Below are 22,907 nucleotides of genomic sequence, written 5' to 3' on the forward strand. Positions count from 1 at the left end.
TCGCAATTAAGTCAGATCAAATACAAAAATGATTACCACAAAATACAAGAAATGTTTCGATAAAATTTGAAAGAAATCTAAAATTTCTGTAATTTTACTTCTTTTGTGTATTAATATTGGCAAGATTATGAGCAAGAAACATGGGTAACAACAGAATATTGATTAGACCAACTGATAGAACATTGGGCTTTTAATCTCATTTAAGCCATTAACTGTGATGTTGTACAAGTTATTTAATAACCTCTCTAAGGCTACAATTCCTAGCTATAAAATAGATGCTTTGGCCAGATATCATTATAGTTCTCTTCCAGTTCAATGTATATAATGGAATAGGTTGTAGAAAATTATTTAAAAATCAAGAAATACATCCATGTATCTAAATAATTTTGGAAACTAAAAATTTTGTAGAAAGAATCACAAGGTCACAATTGTTTATGATTGACAATATCCCAATGTAGTGATCATCTGCAATAAGTTCTTTCTTAAGATAAGTAACATCAATTACTCCTAGCGCTTAAAATTGAAGATACTTTTTTTGTTTCCATATAAATTATATAATAACTGTTTATAAGTTACTAAGTAGTCTCTCCCTGTCCAAAGCAAAGAAGAGTGGAGAAAATCAAAGACATATGGAAAAAATTAGTCCAAAGAACTAATGGACCACACCACCCTGAGCCTCTAAGACCCTGAAACCAGAAGAACTAGATGGTGCCTGGCTATCACTACCAACTACTTTGGAAAGGATCCTATCAGAAGGTCCTTGATAAAGTGGGCAAAAAATGTGGAACAAAACTCAAAATCATTAAAAAAAAAAGTCCAGGCTTACTGGTCGGATAGTGACTGGTGGAATCCCCAAGACTATAGACCTTGATCACAACTTCAGACCTGGAACTGAACTCACTCCCACAATTCAATTTTCAGTGAAACAACAGAAAGATCTACGAGGTGAACAATAACTCTAGGATGGTTCATACTCCTTAGAACAATTAACCATTTGAGATCAAAAGGTCAACATTTGCCCAAGGACAAAGTTCAGAAGGGTAGGAGAGAAAGGGGAATAGAAATGAGAAACACAGGGAGGAAGTGGGAAGAGTGGTGTTACATTGAGGGGATTACAATCAACAACATGAAACAAAATGTGTGTGAATTGTTAAATGGAAAACTGATTTGCTCAGTAAACTTTCACCCAAATCAGAGTAAAATGTTCGGGGGGGAAAAAAAGGTACTAAATAATTAGCCTTTCTCCATATAAAAATTAGGCTTCTAGTGTAAAGCCACTCAAACAAAACCAAACCACAATGTAGCTATTACTGCCTCCCTGCTCTCTTTGATAATACAGCAATTTATCAACCAACTGGTCTCTAATATATCCTTCTCAAAGTAAAGCTAAGAAATTTAAACAATTAAAAAGCAAGCAAAGATGTGTGATCCTTGATTAAACCCTAGATGAAGTTGGTAGTGGTGATCGTGGTGGAAAGGGGATAGCTATAAAGGACATTCCTGAGACAATACAGGAAATTTGACTATGGACTAAATAACGTTGTTGTTGTTGTTGTGATGTGCCGTTGAGTCAAACCCGACCCATATATATAGTAACGTATAAATGTTCAATTTCCTGAATGAAATAATTATATATTGTGATAATCCAAGAAACAAACTTATTCTTAGGACATATCTGCTGAAGTGTTTGGGATGAAGTGTTATGATACCTGCAATTCTCTCTCAAACAGCTAAGCCAAAGGAGTGAGTGTGTAACTGTGTGTGTATGTGTGTGTGTGTATAAAGAGAGAGCAAATGTGGCAAAATATTACTAAGTGGGGATTTTATGTGAAGGATTTATGGGCGTTCTTTTTACTAGTCTTGGAACTTTTCCATAATTTGAAATTTTTTCCTACTGCTGGGGAAAAAATTGTAAACAAAAATACTACAGAGCAAAGCAGGAAAATAAAAGGTCCATGATAATCCATAAAACAGAAAATTAGGCCTATGTAACTGCAATGTGAATACATATTAAAAGAATGGAAAAAACACCCAGAAGCTTTATGGCTTTAAATTTCTTTAGTTGGTCAGAAAGTAAATGTGCTGCATTTCCAATGAAAACTAGCTATGTATATTATTACTGTAAATCTTCTATAAACTATGTCTTTGACCAAAAGTTTTTTGGCATATTTGCAAAATGTGTCTTTATCTTGATGTTTATCATATCATGTAGGATTTAGCCAAAATGAATTTTTTTAACTTAAAATTTTTGAGGGTTCCCAAGTACTTTTAAACATATACTTAAAAATAAAAATACTTCATATGGACCATCTGCTTTTTAACTTAATTTAGTTGGTATACCTGCATAATTAAAATCAATAAAAAATTTTCAATTTGATCAACTACTTCAATGAAAGCTTGATTAAAATTAAGAATACTGATGGCAAATTATACATTTTCTGTTTTAGGAAACAGCATGATATCAAAGAATGATAATACAAAGCACAAAAATAATGCAAAGCTCTAATTAAAGGACAATAATAAGTAAAAAAGAGCAATAAAAAATGTCATAGTAACAAATTTCCAAAAGACAATAAATTATAATAATCATGTATAATCATGTTTAAGGTGACTTATTTATTTGAAATCTTCCTGATACTAATGTACTGAAAGAGAAAAATGGCAAATTTCTAATTTCCAAATATTGCCTAGATCATCTGGTGTCTGAAGAACAGAGTGATGGAGCTTCTCATCAAGCTGTAGATCCTTCTGTTCCATGTGATCTATATTCAGTGTAGAAGGGGAAGGTGTCTGTGATCTGGATCCCAGAGCTGATTGGACTGGGGAAGCACTTTCTGAACCTGTAAATATAATTTAATAAAATTACCATAAAGAGTATATTCAATACCCTACCCTAAGATGTAATGCTTAATACATCAATAAAAAATAAAAACATGAAAAGTAAAAAACAGATTATAAATTAGCCACAAGGAATAATAATAATATTGTACCTAGAGGTCTCATCTCATGTCTATCATGGAAATAGGATGGAATCAGAACAGGATGTACTAGTTAACAGGAGCCATCAGTGAGAGCTAGAATATCTACTCTCCTTTATAGCTTACCTATTGAAACATGAAATTAGTTTTCTTTCTAGTTGTTGTTGTTATGTGCCGTCGAGTCGGCCCCGACTCATAGCGACCCCTCCTTGGGTTTCCGAGGCAGTATCACTACAGAAGTAGGATTGCCCAACCTTCCTTCCGAGGAGTGGCTGGTGGGTTTGAACCGCCAGCCATCTGGTTAGCAGGCAAGTGTCTTAGCCACTATGCTACCAGAGACTCATTGGTATATTATTTTACTTAATTAAGCTTGTGACAATTAAAGAGTACAAGTATTGTTCACTGCTGCTCCACAGGCCACTATCATTGCTAGCCTGTATTACAGTGATCCCCAGCAGTACCCATCCCTCTCCCTCATGCTTCAACTCTTTGCTCCAATCCATTCTCCAAAAGGTATCAAAAAATTCTAAAAATGTAATCTGATCATGTTGTTGTTATTGTTGTTATGTGCCGTCGAGTTGGCCCTGACTCATAGTGACCCCTCCTTGGGTTTCCGAGGTAGTATCACTACGGAAGTAGATTGCCCCATTTTCCTTCCGAGGAGTATATGGTGGGTTTGAACCGCCACCCTTCTGGTTAGCAGTCAAGTGCCTTAGGCATTATGCTACCAGAGCTCCCGATCTGATCATATTACTCCTGAATTTAAAATCCTTCAATGACACCTCAGAATAAGCCCAAACTTATTCTGAGTATGGTTTTCAAGTCTTTCTGCAACTCTCTTATCTTTCTACATTTACACTAGTACTTTGAGACTCTAGCGATAGAAAGAAACTACTTATATTTATTATGATTCATGAAACCTCCAGCCTTTTCCATATGCTTATCCTTTGGAACCCTATTCCTTTCCTTATATGTCTGGTTAATTTCTATTTATTTTTCATGTCTCGGTTTAGACATTGCTTCCTGAGAAGGCTAATAGTCTTTTGCTCAATTTCATGTCTTTCAAACAGAAATAAATACAAGAACTGCTTTAGTTTCTTAGACAACAGCTCTGTAGTATTGTTAATGTCACTGATTAAAATTATAATTTCTAACAACAACAATAAAAATTCCTAGTGGGGCCCTAGAAATAATTAGCAGGTATAGTAAATATGTTACATATATACTAAAATTTCTTAGAAATTGAATTATATAAAAATCATATAAAAGCAAAAGGCCTAGTACAAATGCTCCATAATATCATGATAATCATAATAATATCAATTTTATTTTTAGAACTTCTGTGGGAAAATTTATTTTTGAATAAATTTTGAAAGAGAAATAAGAATCTGCTAAAACCACATTAGTCTGATTAATAGCTTAAAGTAAACTAGAATTAGGTTTGTATGAAGAAACCTGTCTACTTCACTGAAATATATGTTTACAAACTCTTTCCTTCAAAAGGACAGCTGTCTCCAGATAAAGACTATGGTGGGGTTCTTCTGAGTCACAGGCTGAGGAAGATAAGCAATGGATCTCAAACCAATGAGAAAACTTCTGAGGCATTTCATTATTTCTACTTTGACATTCTAACCTTTGTAAGGTTCAATAATCCCTCTAGACCATCCAAAAAGTTAGAATTTCGAATATTAAAATTTATGTTACAATAGAATATAAAACCCTACATTTATTTTTTCTACCTTACCCATTTAAGTGTACAGCTAGGTGAATTTTAGTAATTATACACAGTCTTGTAACTGTCAAAATACAGAACAGTTTCATCACCCTAAAAACAGTTGATTTCCTCCTGTGGCCTCTAATCCCAAATAACCACTGATAATCCTTGTCACTATAGTTGTGCCTTTTCTAGAATTTCATGTACATGAAATAATACAGCATGTTGTCTTTTGTATTTGACAACTCAGTATAATGTTCTTGAGTGTCAAGTATGCTCCTACAAATACTGATAATTCTTTTTAAATTGCTGATTATTAGTCCATACTATCAAAACACTACAATTTATTCATTCATTCATTCATTCATTGATGGTCATTTGAAATGTTGTTAATTTTAGCTACTGAGAATAATGCTATGAACTTTAGCATATAACTATCTGAGGTAAATACCTAGGAACAGTCAGTCATATGGTAAATGTATGCTTCACTTTAAAATACTGCCATATTTTTCTACAATGGCTATAAAAAAAACAAAACAAAACAAAAAAATCCCACTGCCATCAAGTCAATTTCGACTCATAGCCACCCCGAGGTTTCTGAGGCAGTAAATCTTTATGGAAGTAGACTGTCCAGTCTTCCTTCTGTGGAGTGGCCAGTGGGTTTAAACCACCAACCTTCTGGTTAGCAGTCAGATGCCTCAGGCATCGGGCATTCCCACTAGTAGCAAGGTATATGGTTTTCCAGTTGTGCCACACCCTTTTCAACAGTTGATAATGTATTTTTAACCTGTTTTAATACGTGTATAGTAGCATTATGTGTGGTTTTTAGTTGTATTTCCCTGATTACTCTTAATGGTAACTATCTTTTCACCTACATTTATTTTTAAGGACAATTGCAGTAAAAAAAAAATGTTCACTATAAAGTAAGAATTTACTCTGATATTTCTCTTTGATTAGTTTAAATGGTACTGTGGATTGAACACAATTGGGTCCTGTCCTCCACTCAGTGCCCTATTCTGCAAAGGGGAAGACTCAAGTTTTTACTCATACCCTGGGAGAAGAGATGTAGAAAAGAGAAGGCAGGATGTAAAAACAAATGATGAGTTGCTATCTATCTCTAGTTTTCCCCTGGCCCAACTTAACCTGTATGAATTGGCTGAGGAAATGTGCCCCAGCTAACTCAGAGATGCAAAAACTGCTGCTTCAGTCTTCTAAGTTGCAGCTGACCACGGAAGCAAAAATCACACCAGTGATAAACACCAGCAAGTAGTATTAAACTTCAGTTGGAACCAGAATGAAATTGGATCATGTAGTAGAAATCCCAGAACTATGGGTTGCTACTCATTCAGGCTCACTCTGATCACTGCATTAACCATTAAAAATGTGAACTGGCATTTAGCATGACTGAATTTCCTTGACTCCATGTATGGTATTATAGTGGGAGGTTTGGCCACATACAAATAGTTTCTGAAAAGAGTAATTTACTGTATAAATGCAGAATATTAACATAATGAAAAATAAAGTCTTCTATTGGGCAGTGATGGCATAGTGGACAAAGCACTTGGCTGCTAACCAGGTCATTAGCAGTTCAAACCCACCAGCCACTCTGCGGAAAGAAGATGGGGCAATCTACTTCTGTAAAGATTTACAGCCTTGGAAACTGAATGGGGGTTGCTATGAGTCAGAACCGAGTTGATGGCAGTGACTTTGGTTTGTTTTCTTTGGTGTAATAAATACTTGGCCAAATAAATCTATAAAAATCTAGGCTAACTCTAAATGAAAATGATAAAGATATAATGCTTGTTGTAGTATACATGTGCATGTTCATGTGTGTATACAATTTTGCACAGAATATCAGAAATTCAAAAAATTCATGAAGCTTATCCATACTGACTCTAGGTGAAGAACTCTTATTTTAATGTTCTTTTTTTTCCTTCCCCTTCCACTGTTCCATAAAGATGAGTGAAACTAAATAGTAATAAGTAATATTTAAAATCTCTCAAACAAAATTCTAAGCAGATTCTTTGGAAGGCTTCATATATGCATTTAAAGAATATATTCAAGTAACTTTACCAGTAACTGTTGCAACTTCAGCAGAGAAAGCGTGTTGATTAAGACTGCTTGTTTCAGAATCTATGTGAAGTGTGGTTAGACTAGCCACTTCCTGTTCCTCAGCACTCTGATGATGGCCAGAACCTGAATCCACCTCAGCAGAGGTTGCAATCCCAGTGTCAGCTCCAAAGCCAAAATCTATAGGAAGAAGAAATGCTCATATATGAGTCTCAGTTACAAAAGAAACACAGCTATTTCAGCAAAATGATCAATTATCATTCCCCTCAAATCTATTCTACTTAAATACCACACAGGCAAGTGTAAATAATGTAAATAACACTTTGAAGATTATAATTAGGAATAGATTTTTAAAAGGTCTCCTAGCTTATTTATAAAAATGTTTATAAAAGACACTATTTGTATCCATGTTTTCTTATAGTTAGTAAGGTATTCACTGCTTTTCAATTACTTTATAATCTTGGATAGAGCTATATATTAAAAAAATGGCACATGATACGAAATAATACTTTCTCTTAAATCATATTCCTAGTGTCAGTGAGATCAGAGTAGGATACCATGCATGAGAACAGGAAACATGTCATTCATTCCCCAATGCACCTCCCAGCTTTTCACAAACTTGGTTAATAAGGTGTTTTTTCTTTTTTTTTCCCCCATTTTTTGGTGTCCTTCACTGACTGCAGTGAACTACTGAATTGTAGCATAGTAGTTATGTAGTGGCAGTATAGCACCAAATAACATCACTGATGTCATTTTAACATGGACCAATTATTCAAGAGAGATTCCAGGACCCAGTAATTCTGTTCTATCTAGATTGTGGTAAAATACTATAACTTCCAGCAATATCATAAAAAGGAGCATTGTAAGAAAAATAAGCATTTCGTGTACTTGCTGTAATTCTGAACACTTGTTTATAAATCTAAACCTGGCAATGAAAAAGGGAAAGAAACTCTATAGTAAAGTCTTCTATAAATAATTCTTGTGTATTTTGTATGCAGGTCAACTCATAACCATGATTATCCTTTATTCTAACATAAAGTTGATCCTATATTTTTTTTCATTCTACATTTTTGGTTTTAAAATGTCATTTGTTTGTTAAAGGATACTGCTTTCTTTTTTTTAAAATGTCCTTAGTTTGGCAAAATGAAGTGGTTTCACCTGAGAGAATTCCCTAAAACTTTGAAATTTCAATAACAAATGTAATAGAAATGTGTGAGAACCCTGTCCTAAGTAAGAGGAAGGTGATGCTTATGTAATCCATAACTCAGTCTTGGTCAAAAAACAACAAAAGAAATATTGCTCAAGTAGAAAAAGATACTTGCTGTCAAATTTTCGGCCATCATATTGGAAAGCGCTGAAAGAATCCGAATGACTATCTGAGCTGATGAGGTCACTGCTCCCTGCACTGGCAGGAGAAGTCCATTCTGAGGGCACACCTGGATCATCAACAGGGCGCATTTGATTCTGCTTGTTTAGTACATCAGGGAGGTCTTTGGGAATTTCAAGACTGCCTGGACTACTTCCTCTTCTTGTCATAGTCTAAAGATTCAAGACATATTTTGCCATTAAATAAAATACAAGAGTAATTTTCATTCTCATCAAGTATCTGAAAATATTCTATTTCCAAGATAATCACAGCACTAAATACTGAATAGGAGGGGGCTGGGAAACACTCACCAAAAAATCTATGTAACCGCATAGCACTGGAGTCTGAACGACTGTTAGTCTACTTAAAGCAAAAACCCAAATATCAGATAGTGCTAAGCCTGAGACTCTTAAGCCTCAATAGGGATCCAGGGAGTGAATATAAATTAAGGCAGTAGAAAGAGCAAGGTTTCAAGTGGAAAAAGAAACAGCAACAGAAGACATAGTGAGAGGAAGGAGGCAGGGAAGACTGAGAAAACGACATTCTATAATGATTTTTAACCACTCAAGAAAGACAATAAACAAACTACTATAAATGTAAATGTAATATAGCTATAGACTTTCATTAACATAAGGTGAAACCCAAATGGAATATGACCATCTTTTAAAAAAACTCACTTTCAGAAGCATCTTTCCTTAATAAGTATTTCCCTTGCAGTGCAGTAAATTCTGACTCACAGTGACCCTATATGGCAGAGTAGAACTGCCCTATAGGGTTTCCAAGGCTGTAATCTTTATGTAAGCAGACTGACATATCTTTCTCCTGCGATTAAGTATTACTAGGGATAATACTTCTTTTTTTTTTTCTTTCTCATAATCCCAACATTCATCTTGATTGCAATCTATTGCAAAGTTATCTGGAATGACTAAGTAATCAGTATTTGTGCTATCAAAATTATGGAAGTTATTCCAAAAGACCTCTATTGCTATTTTTCCTAGAGGGCTGGCAGCTGGTACCAGAGCACTTTAGCAAAGATGGAGGAGGGGGGGAAGCAGGGGGTGAGGATGGCTAAGCAGATAGTAAAGGTCCTTGGGTAGTGAAAAGGTTAACATTCTTGGCTGCTAACCAAAGGTTGGAAGTTGGAGGCCAAACACAGGCACTTCAGAAGAAATGCCTATTGATCTACTTCTAAAAATCAAGCCAACGAAATTCATAAGGAGTACAGTTCTACCCTGACACACACGATCACAGGAGTTGGGGTTGACTAAATGGCAAGTGGTTTAAGAAGGTAGATTTATACCTATGTAACTGGTGGTGTAGTGCCTAAGGCATGTGACTGCTAACCAGAAGGCTGGAGGTTCAAACCAACTGCCCACTCCTTGGAAGAAAGGTTGGGCAATAGTCTAGTGATACTGCCTTGGAAACCCAAAGAGGGGTTGCTATGACTTGGATCCAACTCGATAGCAATGTTTTTTTTTTTTTTTTTTAAATTAACTAACAGAGTAATTGTAATCTTTCACTCTGGTCAAAACTATAAGCCTGCTATTTTATGTCTTTGGCTAAAAAAAATATTATACAAATATAATTTAAAATATCTTAACAATTCAAATAAGGGTTAAATTTTGGGAGAAGGCTTTTGTGAATAAAAATTTGCGCACACACACATACCAGTACGTATTTTCTAATTTCTCTCTCATCTTCCCTAGAACCAAATAAATAAAACAAATAAAACTTACTGAGGCATTACCACTTCGAAGTCGTTCTGCTATAAACTCATCCATCAGATCAGGAACATTAGCACTGCTGCTGCCAATATCACTATTAAGGGGGGATAGTTTGGGGCTCATGTCCTCTTTATTGGCTAAAAACAAATAAATAACTACATATAGTGAGGAAAGACTTAACTACATTTTCTAAATCTGAAACAAACAGAACCCAAAATATCTATGCGATGTCAATTATTTGCCAAACATGCATTTACAAATAATTTCCCTCTTCTTAGGTTTAATTTTAAGAATTAGTAAATTGATATTTACTTTTTTTAACTAAGCAGATGTTAGTCAATCTTCAGGATGACCTTATACAGCAAGAAAGCTTATAGATAAGCACTAGTTGAAGTTAGGTTAATATTGCCTATAAAGAAACTGGTACAGTATTTATCTTCCTTATCTCTATGCTTCTATTGAAAGTCTTAATAATTTATATTCTTTTTTTCCCCCAAAGAATATTTCCAAAGAATGTCTCTCTTGAATCTCTGCAAGTCTCAGTGAAACACGAATGCATCTGAATTTGGATATTTCGAAATTAAAAGAAAAAATATATATGTATATATATATTCCATGGTTTTTAACATAATATTGCTTCTCTCCACCATAAAATCTGATTTTAAAATAATGATTTAAGGAAAAAAGTGGTTTATTTTCACAAAGGTGTTTCTTAAAAATAAAAATTTAAAAGAAACCACAATAATTATTTTGATCTTTTTATGACTATAATATATATTATGATTTATATTAAGAAATTTTATACTTGGAAAATTTATAGAAAATAAAATGTTATTTCACTATTAAGCTGTTGAAAAATTATTCTTGGCAATTCAAAGAAAATCAGCACTGTATATATTCCTAATGAAATACAAAGCATTTCATGTTAAGAAAATACATTGGTCAACAGCTCAACGTGAAATTTTATCTTTATAGTACTGGCCAGCTTTGCTAAACTATCGAATACTGCCCTCAAGTGGCATTAATGGCTCAATGCAAGATGCTTTATACAGCGTTCTGTTAATCATGCTAACAAAAACCATGTTAAAACAAACAAAAACAAAACCTACCTTACTGCTGAAAGCTAATTTTCTCTATCTGAAAAATTATTTTAGCTTTGAATCAAGATGAGAAAAACAGTCACCATAATCTTTCTTTCTTTAGTCTGTCCATAGAGGTTCCAGTATTTAAATTATGATCGGTTATCATGAAACCTTTATGCACATCTAAAATCTCAGGAAAAAGAACACATTAAGTGTTTCAAGGATGTAACTTGCATTCTGTATGAATGAATGCACAATGAGAAGCCTACAGTATGTTTGGAAATGGCTTAAAAGAAAAGTAACTAAATTCATTTTGAGATTTAAGAAATAGTTTCCTCTTCAATGACAGAGAATTAACTAAAAATGTTGGTGCTGGTTGATTTCTATCATGTTACTTAAAGCCAAAGTAATTTTTTTATCAAGAAAAAAGATAAAACCAAGTAATGCAGCAGTAAAAAAAACTGAATTCAATTAAATACAGATGGTACCCCTTTAAATATAAAACTACAGTGGGGCTCGAAGAAAATCTTTCAACTCCTCAATAAACTTAATTTTAAATTCAAGGCTCTTGTGGAACAGATTCAGAAAAATGCTTGATTTAGGTAGCCTTTGAAAAGTCATTAAATTTTTCCTGCATCTTCTGCTTTCCTATCTTGTTCAGCAGCAAAGAGGTTTAACTAATGCCTTACAAGGGAAATTAGTAATTTAAATAAACAATTTATGCTGGGAAAAATATAGCTGGGGAAAGGCGCATGCATAACCAAACAGAGAGAAAGCAGTGACCATCCCAAAGCTTTTTGATTGCTTATAGCTTGCTTCAGTTGCATTAAGCCAAACTGGTGCTGTCTTTCTCCTTTTGCGCTCTGCACACTGTTAGTGCTCACCTGCAGCTTTCCTTCCAAAATAGCCCATTACATGACTGTACAGATCCCTCAGTGGAGCCTCTGGTGGCATTCTGTTCTGCCTCTGTGGGGAAACATTTGCCTTCGGCTTCGAAAGAGCATGTACAACAGTTTTATAAACGCCACCCAGGGAGCCCTGCTGTAGTCCTGCCTCATGACTTGATGACCTAAGAGTACTACGGTTACCTAACTGATTACTTGCAATTCCTTCTTTTTGCAATATGATGGTAGGAATCTCTGTGGATTCTTTAATTGTTTTATTATTTACTGATGCTACACTAATTGTATCTAGAGGCCTGTAAACACCAGGTTTGACTAGCTCGGAAACACTATCTGAGCTGAGATGAATGTTGCTGGTGCTGCTACTACTACTACTAGTACTACCACTACCACTAAAGCCACTGAGCTTCCGTAGTCTCATCTTCCATGGAGCCTCTTTGTTTTCCAGAGGATTATAAAACTGAACTGATTCAGTAGATGGTCTAAAAGTAACATGAACACTATTTCGTTTTTTAGTAGCAATTTTCATGATTTTGGCTCTATGAGTTACTGTTTCAGACAAGCTTCTTTTAGTTGGAGAAAGCTTGCTAGTGTTTGTAACATGAGGCGTTCTGTGGTGAACAGGTGCTTTTAGTGTAACTTTCTTAGCATGCATAACATGTGGGACAGTTATTTTTTCATTCAGTTGCACACCCTTAAGCTTTTCAACTAGTGTTAGATCTACACAGGCATCTAATTCTGTGGCTGTCTGTCTATACAAATATTTCCTCCTTTCTTTATTATAAGGGCTCCCTGAACTAGGTTCTGATGACTGTTTATCACTGTTTAGTTGCTTAGATTTCTCAGTGGTTTGTGTTCTTACAAAATCGTCTAACTGGATAGGTGCCGTAGTACTCATGAAGACAGCCAAGTTTGGTTCTTTTTCAAACTGTGTGTTTTCAGGAGTTCCAACAAAAGGAGTAGTATTTTCTGATTTAATTTCTTGGTCTATGTATTCTACTTTATCTAAAGATGATCTTTCATCCCTATTTACTGTACTAATCACTTCCTGGGAAGCTGCATCTTTATCAATCTCGTTTTTACTATGATTTTCCTGGTTTTCCTTAAGATACTCTTTCAGGGAGGAAAGAAGATCGTCATCTCCTTCAAGGTCAATGTACTGGATTTGTTCAAAAGCTGAATCTGCAAGTTCTACTGGACCTATTAAATGACAAAGATGGTCATATATGCTATCACCAACTTCCAGAGAAGACTCTCTACTATGAGTATCAGTGTTGTGGCTTTCAGTGGATCTAGTTATTGAAGAAGCCTCTGTGGAACTCTGCAAGCTTGGCGCATGACGGGATGAACTGTCAATGACAGGAACTGCACCTTTGGCTCGTTCAACAGTGAATGGTTCCAAGATGTCAGAAGTACTGCTACTTCGAGGCAATGGCTGTTCCTCATTCACAGAACCAAAAACTTCATTTCCAGTGTCTTCACTTTGTGAAAAATGTCTGACTCTAGTTGGGCGGGGAAGTATTTGAGCATCATCAATATCTGTAAAAGAGAAAAAATCATGTAGAGGAGTAGGAACTACACGAATATGAAAAAGTATTAATTTCAACCATATCCTAAGCATATACTTTAAAATTAAAAAAAAAAATCTGAGATTTCTTTCTTGTGAGCGCAACAAAAGACAATCTTTTAAAAAATGCAAATCTATTTAAAATAAAAATGGGCACAAGCCAATAAGGATGTAGTGTCAATGAATTAGAAAACTACCAGAACACATTTTAAAACGTTAACATGCATAGAGACACAGTGAGGTGATGAAACATTTGGAAGTGCAGATAAAGATAGAGCTGTGCCAATAAATTAAGCAATTCAAATCTGCTATTCAATTTTAACTACTTATTTACATTCTAAGCAGGAAAAGTAAATACCACATAGGGTGGGATCTAACTATCCCACTAGAGAATCTTAATTAATTTCCCTGCTTCCTTGGATTATCTGTTTGATCACATACTAGAAATGGAATATTTATCCTCTTCAGAAAATTTCCTTAGTCAGGAAACTATCTGTTTTACCAAGGAGTTTTAGTTCACTTTACTACGAAATTAAAATATACTTATCCATAACAAGCTAAAACTTTCTAAAAACTAAATTTATTTGTACTTTTTTAAATTTTGGTTTGATTCCACTTAAATCTATTAGAAAGAAACTTTATTTGCCTATTATTGACCCATTCTATTAAACAAATCTATGGCTTTTTACAATTCTTTTCAAGAATCACAGAATTTAGAGTCAAAATGGACATTACAGACTATGTAATTTAACTCCCTTACAGATGAGGAAACTGAGGTCCCAAGACCTCAAGTCATTTTCTCAAACTTAGAATCATAAAGTCTGAGAAGCAGGTTTAGTGTTCCATACATTATTTTCACTAAGTGCTAAGTATATGCTAAGGGCTTAGAGTATGGTAAATCCTCAAAAATATTTATGAAATAAAAAAATCACAAAATAAAATAATATTTAACTTTTCAGATACACAAAAAAAATCTCAGAGGAATTTTAAAAGTACAATATAATGCATATAAATCCATCATGGTCTGTCTTTACACTACCTAGAAATAACAAGGGAAAAAAAAATCAGAAGGCAGCAGAATATAATGAAAAAAGGACAGAGTCAGAAAGTCAGAAGTTGCTATTTACAAGGTGTGTAACACAAAGGTTGTAAGTTACAAAACTACAACTGAATAATATGAGATAATTTTGATCCAGAGTAAAGCAGTGGCTTATCCAAGGTCATAAAGTAATTTACTGATGGCGTCAGGTCTAGAACTTAAGTTTTCTTACTCTAGACTCTGACACCAATTTCCTCATTCATAAAATGGAGACAGCAGTATACAGTGTAGAAGTCCATAGGTAGCACAAATGGTTAAGCACTTGACAACTAGCTGAAAGGCTGGTGGTTCAAACTCACACAAAGGTGACTCAGAAGACAGGCTTGGCGATCTGCTTTTACAAGGTCCAAAAACTCTATGGAACAGTTCTACTCTGCACATGTAGGGTCGCCATGAGTCAGAATTGACCCAACGGCATCTAACAACAGTAACAATACAAAGTGTTTTAGGGATCCAGTATACAGACCAGTCCTTCTAGTATTTTATTCACACCACCCTCCTTGTATGAGGTCCAAAAGGATCCATGTTACACCAAATTCAGATCAAGAAAGATTTGTATTGTGTCAAGATGTCAGTATATTCCTGAAGATAAATATGTACACTTCCAACATAACCAAAAAAACCAAACCCACTGCCAAAAAGTTGATTCCTACTCATAGCAACCCTATAAGACCGAGCAGAACTGCCATATGGTTTCCAAAGCTATAAATCTTTACAGAAGCAGACTGCCACATCTTTCTTCCATGGAGCAACTGGTGGGCTCAAATCATCAACCTTCTGGTTAGCAGCTAAGGGCTTAAACCACTGCATCACCAAGGTTCCTCCAATATAGCTCATAGGTATCTCCTAAAATTAAAAACATTAAAAAATATTTTGCTGTTGTTAAGCTAGGTATATACTTTTAAAAATGATGTTTGCTTTCTTCCTTGTGTACTTCACTTAGACATTCTTAATGAAAAGAGAAACATGTCCTTACAAACTTCACATTTATGCACTGATCATAATTATTTATTATAGTAGCAGATAACGAGTGCATATTTAGACATCTTGACAAATTTTAAGTATTTTTGTTTGTTCTAGCTCCTGTAACACAGTGCACTTCACAAAAGAGACTTATAAATACTGGTAGAAAAAAAGCATGTCTTTTATGTAAGAAATGAGTTCTCTCTCAATTTCGTAAAAATCAGGCTAGTTCCTCAGGATGAAACCTATTAGACTACCAACATGACAATATAAAAGTTAGACTATCAACATGACAATATAAAAGTTGAATAATTTCTATAGTAAGTACAGAATCAAATGTCAAAATTCATCTCACCAAAGTTAAATTTTTCTTGGTCAATCACAAATCTTATGTCAGTAATATTTTTAACCGCTCCTGAATTCATTAAATCATTTACATTAGTTTGGATAGAAAGAAGCCATTCTGAAAGTTAAGTTTTTCTTTTATGTAATTTTCTAAATTTTTGTCTATTTGGGCAATTATGGCGATGTACCTTAAAGGTAAGTAAGTATTATAGAACATCTATATTTCAAATTTTGTTACTAACACAAGTTAGTAAAAATTCTCCATCTTTCTAAGGATATTTAAATGTAGGTAATTCAAAGCAGTAATAAAAATCATTAAAATCATATGAAAAGCAACAAACCATGGTCATAACTCCATAATCATATGGTTGTGCAGGAAATTAAAAAAGGAAACAAATTCCTAGACCACTAACTATCTTCTGCTCCTTTATCCCTCTAACATTGTTTCTCTGACTTAGTTCTAGAAATAGACAAATGAGCAATGTACTTTTCAAGTTAATGAAAACTGTACTGTTGGATTTTTTTTTTCTGGTTGCAAGTTTCATACAATTCCATGTTTAACTTCACTTCAAATTTTTCTTGTTTTTTTCCCCTCCAAAAAAAAAAAAAGAAAGAAAATCTAAATAAATTATTTCAGTAGGAAATCAAACTTAGAATTATGCTAGAACTGGCAGATTACAGATGGAAAAACTTTACAAGATTACTTTCACACTGGTGATAGGCAGAAAGTACCTGCATTGTACAAAGAGCCTACTTGGTGATAGAAGGTGGAGAATTCTCCTCTTAACTAGCCAGTTATTTAGGGACATGACAGAGGAATAAGAAATGCTATCTTTTTTCCTCCTGACATTCAGAAAACAGTATAAACATCAAAATGTTTTGCCCTATAGAGTTCAACTCAAACAGTGAAGTACAGTTACAAAGAGAGAAACCGAAGTACTAGCAGCCTATGTACAATGGACTAAACGGAATCTAACAGAAACAAAAATGGCAGAAAAAAAATCAGCAGTTTTTGAAAACTGATCAGAAGGAAGTGGGTCTGTAGACTTTAACATAGCTCCTAGTAATTTCATGGTGAGAAACTCATAGTACTTAATTAGAAAATAAGAAATAGTTGCAAAAATATAAGCAAAGTCAGTACTTATCTTACGTTCTTTTACCCACCTCTCTTCATTAAGGTATTGTTTTTTGGCAGTAAAAGCTAATTGGCTTGACAAGAATGATGATTAAGATTTCTGGCTTTTCTCTAATCCGATTATCAGGAAAATAAAGATTGATTGCTACTCTGGGTTACCAAACTTGTAAAAGTACAATCTAGTGTAGTAATTCTGACTGGTGGGTGGCAGGAAAGATGAAGTGTGTGCTTGTCCACATATCAGAATTACTTGTAGTTTTTTTTTTTTTTTAAATGTTAGATGCTTAGGGAAACCCAAGATATTACATCTAAATCTGAAGTAGGAGCATGGGAAGATATATTTTTTCACCTGTTACAGATGTGAGATTAAGAACTCTTGTCACTGAAATAATACCAGTGCCCTGAACTGCAGTTACATAGACCCAGAGCTTAAGAAAAACTCAAGGACATCCAGTTACTCAACTAGCTTAGCCTATCTGCAGCTATATTATACAGCATCCGTCTCACAAAAATGTAGGCAGAATGGTCCTCTACCAAGAATACTGGAGGTGAAAAAGGGCCTGTCTTAAATACCATACTTTGAGAATCGGTGGGTGCATTCTTAAAAAATCTTAGTATGTTAAAAAAAAGAAAAAAATTAAAGGGAGTTTTATTTCATCCCCATGATTATTCAAAAGTATCAAGTAAATTCCTCTGAAAAATTCTACTTCCAATAAAGTTAATTATTTATAAGTATTTGTTATTTTGGTGAGGTAGTTACAGAAATCTCAACTGCCAATCTCAGAGATATCCAGAAAACAGTTTCAATTCATTTAAACTACCTCATATGAGGAGAGATATAAAAGCATAATTTTTTTCTTTACATTGTTCATGTCCTTTATTAATTATCTATACATCAAACTGTTCTAAAATAAAATTTGGAACATTAAAAAAAATTTCGTTGGTTGATGATCTAAGTCTGAGGTAATTTTTTTTTTTTTTTTAATACTACTTTTTTAAATTTAGCAATACTTTTTACCATTTTGGGAGCGCTGTAGGAATAGTGCCTAAGGCATATGACTGCTAACCAAAAGGCTGGCAGTTCAAACCCACCAGTCACTCCTTGGAAGGAAGGTTGGGCAATCTACTTCTGTAGTGATACCATCTCAGAAACCCAAGGAGGTGTCACTGAGTCGGATCCAACTTGAAGGCAGTCAGTGAATGTGTGTGTGTCTTACCATTTCTGTTTATATAGTTCTGTAATGCCCCACCCCCTGCAACCTTTTTGTTAATTCTTTTTTTTTGCACCTAATGCCTGAAGAAGCAAACTCTAGGCTTTCAATTTGCCTCAAAGAATCACAGAGACTATAACTCATCCACCAATTCAGATTTCTACTATGTAAGGTCGTATAAGAATGATCCTGTTCAATTTCTACAGTGTTTATTTTTAAAATTAGATAGATAGTTCAGTGGTTCCCAAATTTGTCCTCTCTGAAATCTTAACGCTCCACAACATCAATATGTGTACCTAGAAAAGTGTTCTATGCACTAATGTGTTTGAGAAATACTGGGTTAAATTGTTTTGTTATGCTTTGAATTACTGGATTTCTGGGGGACTTTAAATATATCGATATGTACTATGAATCTTTAACTCTTTTCTCCATAAACTTTTAACATCTCCTGAACAGTGTTCTTTTATATCTTGGAAAATGCTAAGTTAATTTACAAGTCAGTTCTTAAGAATTTCTGCTGCTACTTTAAGATGCCATGTTTCTTGCCTCTTTCAAGTCCTAGGCAAGCTGTTCTGGAGAAAAATGTATTTTTTGTTTGTTTGTTTTTTTGCCCCAGAATAACTAACTTTAATTTTGTTTTTGTATTTTATATGGACACATGCATATAGAAAACTGAAGGCAATAGTACTTTAAAATTTATCAATAAATTTACAGACAACAAAGATGAACCCTTTTGCATATACAGTACTACGTTGACAGTGATGGCAGGCATTGATCTATGGGTGGATAGAAGGGTAGACAGGCTGAATCTATGGGTGGATAGAAGGGTGGACAGGCTGAATGATCAGGTATTCTAGGCAGGGGGCAGTGTGCCCATGACCACGTATAGGGTTGGCGGACAATGTTTCTACAAGAGTATTTGTATATGTTGTAAGAATGTCCAGGGGTATAGTAGAGCTGACAAGGGACAAGGTTGTGGTGACTTCTTGGCCACAGCCAGCTATCTGGAGGGATCAAGTAGTTGGATCTATGGGCTCGAGACCATGGTCGCAGGGGACATTAGGCATAACATACTACACAAAAACATTATTCTACATCCTACTTTGGTGAGTAGTGACTGGGATCTTAAAAGCTTGCAAGTAGCCATCTAGATGCAATGATGGGTCTCTCCTCATCCAGAGCAAAGAAGAATGAACAAAACCAAAGACACATGGAAACAATTATCCAAGGGACTGGTGGACTATGTGATCCTCAGCCTATATGACCAAGAGACCAGAAGAACTAGATGGTGCCTAGCTACCACTGTCAACCACTCGGAGGGGGATCAATGCAGGAGATCCTGGATACAGTGAGAGAACAAAGTGGAACAAAATTCAAAATCATGAAAATAAGACCAGGTTTGCTAGTCTGATAGAGCCTGATGAGACCCCTGAGACTATAGCTCTTCGGGTCTGGAACTGAACTCACTCCTGTGTCTTCCAGCCAAATAATAGATAGGCATATGGGCTGAACATTTGTATCAGACAGATACACTCCTGGGAGCGATCAATCATGGGAGAAAAGAAAGGCAGTGTATGCACAGGGAGACAGCTTGGTGGGGTGGGGGGAGAGTGCACGGGAGGAAAAGACACAGGGAAGATGGAACTGTGGGGAAGAAGTAAGAGGAGAGATGCTACATTGTGGGGAATGGCAGTCAATGTCATGAGACAAAATGTGTATGAACTGCTGTATGGAAAATGAATTTGCTTTGTAAACTTTCACCCAAATCACAATTAAAAAAAAAATATATATATATATAGATAGATAGATAGATATGTATCAATAAATTTTATTTGGCTTGGAGAATTTTTTTTATTATACTATTTCATATAGTATAATATTTTCATATTATACTATTATAATAGTATAATATTTTCATATTATACTATTTCATATAGCTCATTTTCTAAAATGAGCATTTATTATTTTGATAACCACATACAATATTTATTTGTTTTAGTAACCTGAAGTCTCATTTAAATCTTTACATTTATCACAAAAGGCATTTTACCCTAATGTCAGGAAAATTAAAACAACAACAAATAAAACTGTCATCTAGAAAAATAAAATTCTTTTTAAACATTCTTCATAAAAGCTTATTCCTGATCAGATCATAAAAATTCAATCTTTCTGAATTATGTATTTACTACCTACAAAGCAAGAATTCTGACATATAGATACTTCTGGCCAAAATGCCGGTTTAGAACACTTCAAAGGGAATACCTCATACTGCTTATTTTAGCTCTTAAAAAACATTTTAGTATTGAAAATATGTTTGCTAAAATACTATTTAAGTTGCAAGCTTAAATAAAAATTTTGTCAAGATCTTAAGATACTCAGAAATACATGAAATTATTCTGACAGATTTAAATGACAGTGATAGAATACTTGGCCAACTCAACTTTTAAAAATTAGTAGCCAGAACGCAATTAAATTTTTCGAAGCAAATCAAGTGAAAATGGGAAAGACCCTCAACAAAATGGAAGGACACAGTGGCTAGGCTACAACAATGGACTCAAGGATAGCAAAGACTGTGAGGATGGTGCATGTCTGGACAGTGTTTCGTTCTATTATTACAGAGTCACTATGGATGGGAGCCAACTTATGGCACCTAACAACAGCTATCATCCTATGTAACAAAATATGTGTCATTTTCTCTCCTCTATTAAAAGTTGCATTATTCCATCTAAATATTTTCTAACTTTACTATTTTTTTATTTTTTGTGGATTGCTTAAAACATTCATGTTGCCTAATTCTAGTGGTGTAAAATAGACTCATTAATTTATCAAATACTTTCTAAGCATCTAGGTTTGGATTTGAGGCCAAATTTTCTGTTTTATCATTATCAATTATCAATTAAATTGCAAAATCAACTATCAGAGTCATCATAAATTATTTGTAATTTATTATGGTATGAAAAGTAACATTTGAACACTTCTCCCAAACGCCATAAAGATTATTCCAAAGTAACTGCTTTCCAAACAAGGTACACTAAACTAGAAAACACAAGTATATCATATCTGACAATTCTGCTTTATTATCTCATATGGCCAAATATTTTGTAAAAAAGCAAATACTGTCTTAATTTACAGTATTTTCAAAGACTATCAATCACAATAGTATCTGTTTCTAGCTATGTTTAACTCTCAATTATGTATCCCCATTTGTTTGGGATAAATACTTGATTCTTATGAGATTATGGGTGATGGAAATGAGTCACCTGAAATATCATTATGATAAATAACAATGGACTTTGCCTCTGGTAAGTCTATACCAAACCAAACCCGCTTCCATTGAGTCGATTCTGACTCATAGCAACCCCCATTGGGTTTCCAAGGCAGTAAATCTTTACAGAAGTAGATTGCCAAGTCTTGCTTCTGCAGTGGCTGATGGGTTTGAACCACCAACCTTCTGGTTAGCAGTCATATGCCTTAGGCAATGTGCTATAAGAGCTCCTTGATAAGTCTATAATAAATCAAAACCAAACCAAATGCACTGCCATGGAGTCGGATCCAACTCATAGCGACCCCTCCTTGGGTTTCTGGGTGGTATCACTACAGAAGTAGATTCCCCAACCTTCCTTCCGAGGAGTGGCTGGTGGATTTGAACTACTAGCCTTCTGGTTAGCAGTGAAATGCCTTAGGCACTACACCACCAGAGCTCCCAAGTCTATAACAGTCTGTTACAAATGGAAAAGGCACACAGACAAGTAGTTTTAAAAAATCATCAATCTCATCAAAGGTGAAAATCTTTGGGAAATACTCCCAAGAAGAGTATGTATAGCTAAATATCCAAGAACGTAAAAGTAATTTTGTTTTTGGAGTTAGCACATTTTGCGGAATTGCTATACCTAACAAGTTTGCTATTGTCTACAAGATAAGGCACTGATTTTTGCAAAAATTTCACAAAAAAGAGACAAAACTAATCTATGTTGTTGTTGTTTGCCATCGAGTCGGACCCGACTCATAGCGACCCCTCCTTGGGTTTCCGAGGCAATGTCACTACGTAAGTAGATTGCCCAATCGTCCTTGCAAGGAGTGGCTGGTGGGTTTGAACCTCCAGCCTTCTGGTTAGCAGTTAAGTACCTTAGGTACTATGCTACCAGAGTTCCTATTAATCTATGTTAATTGAAATTTAAAAGCAGTTGTGAATATGGAAGCACTGACTGGTAAGGGTCATTAAGGAAGTTTTTGAAGTATGAAAACATTGTATACCTTGACTGGGATGATGGGTAATAGGGGTGTGTACAGTTCTCAAAACTCACTGAACTGAATCCAAGATTTCTGCATTTTATTATGTTAATTAAATATTAATAAAAGAACAGTACTGAAGATCACAAACCTGAAAAAGAACTGGAAAGTTGAGCAAGTTTTACAGATCCTTGGAAGTTGGGACTTCACAGAATGGTTTATTTGATTTAAAGAATGAGTTACTAGAATTCTGTATACTATTTTAATCTAACATAAAAACAAAGATTTATTTCAAACCAACATTCAGACTTTATACCTTTCTGGATTATTGATTTCCCTTTGCTTAGTTGTATTACTACAGATGATAGAGAACGCATTATATGAGATTTATCATTAATTATTAGTTAAAACAATGGGAAATTAAAAGTCAAGGCTTTGATTATTATTTTCCAAGTCATCTCTTCTGAGACATTTATAATGCCATAAATATACAGTACTATTTCTTTTAATCACTTGAAGGG

At 34.6% G+C, this 22,907-nt stretch overlaps 1 protein-coding gene across 1 annotated transcript in view; it reads right to left on the reverse strand.

Moving 5' to 3' along the window:
• Positions 1 to 22,907, reverse strand: part of RALGAPA1 (Ral GTPase activating protein catalytic subunit alpha 1) — a 343,304-nt gene that overhangs the window by 151,382 nt on the left and 169,015 nt on the right. Inside the window, exons 18-22 of the mRNA XM_007938553.1 lie at positions 13,208 to 13,375; positions 9,865 to 9,989; positions 8,085 to 8,301; positions 6,766 to 6,942; positions 2,688 to 2,840 (exon numbers count right to left, since the gene is read on the reverse strand). Coding sequence (XP_007936744.1) covers positions 2,688 to 2,840; positions 6,766 to 6,942; positions 8,085 to 8,301; positions 9,865 to 9,989; positions 13,208 to 13,375 — 840 coding nt within the window. The remainder of the gene's footprint in view (positions 1 to 2,687; positions 2,841 to 6,765; positions 6,943 to 8,084; positions 8,302 to 9,864; positions 9,990 to 13,207; positions 13,376 to 22,907) is intronic.

Source organism: Orycteropus afer, unplaced genomic scaffold, assembly GCF_000298275.1.
Source record: "Orycteropus afer afer isolate SDZICR_OR568_19922 unplaced genomic scaffold, OryAfe1.0 scaffold00051, whole genome shotgun sequence".
Lineage (NCBI taxonomy): Eukaryota > Metazoa > Chordata > Mammalia > Tubulidentata > Orycteropodidae > Orycteropus > Orycteropus afer.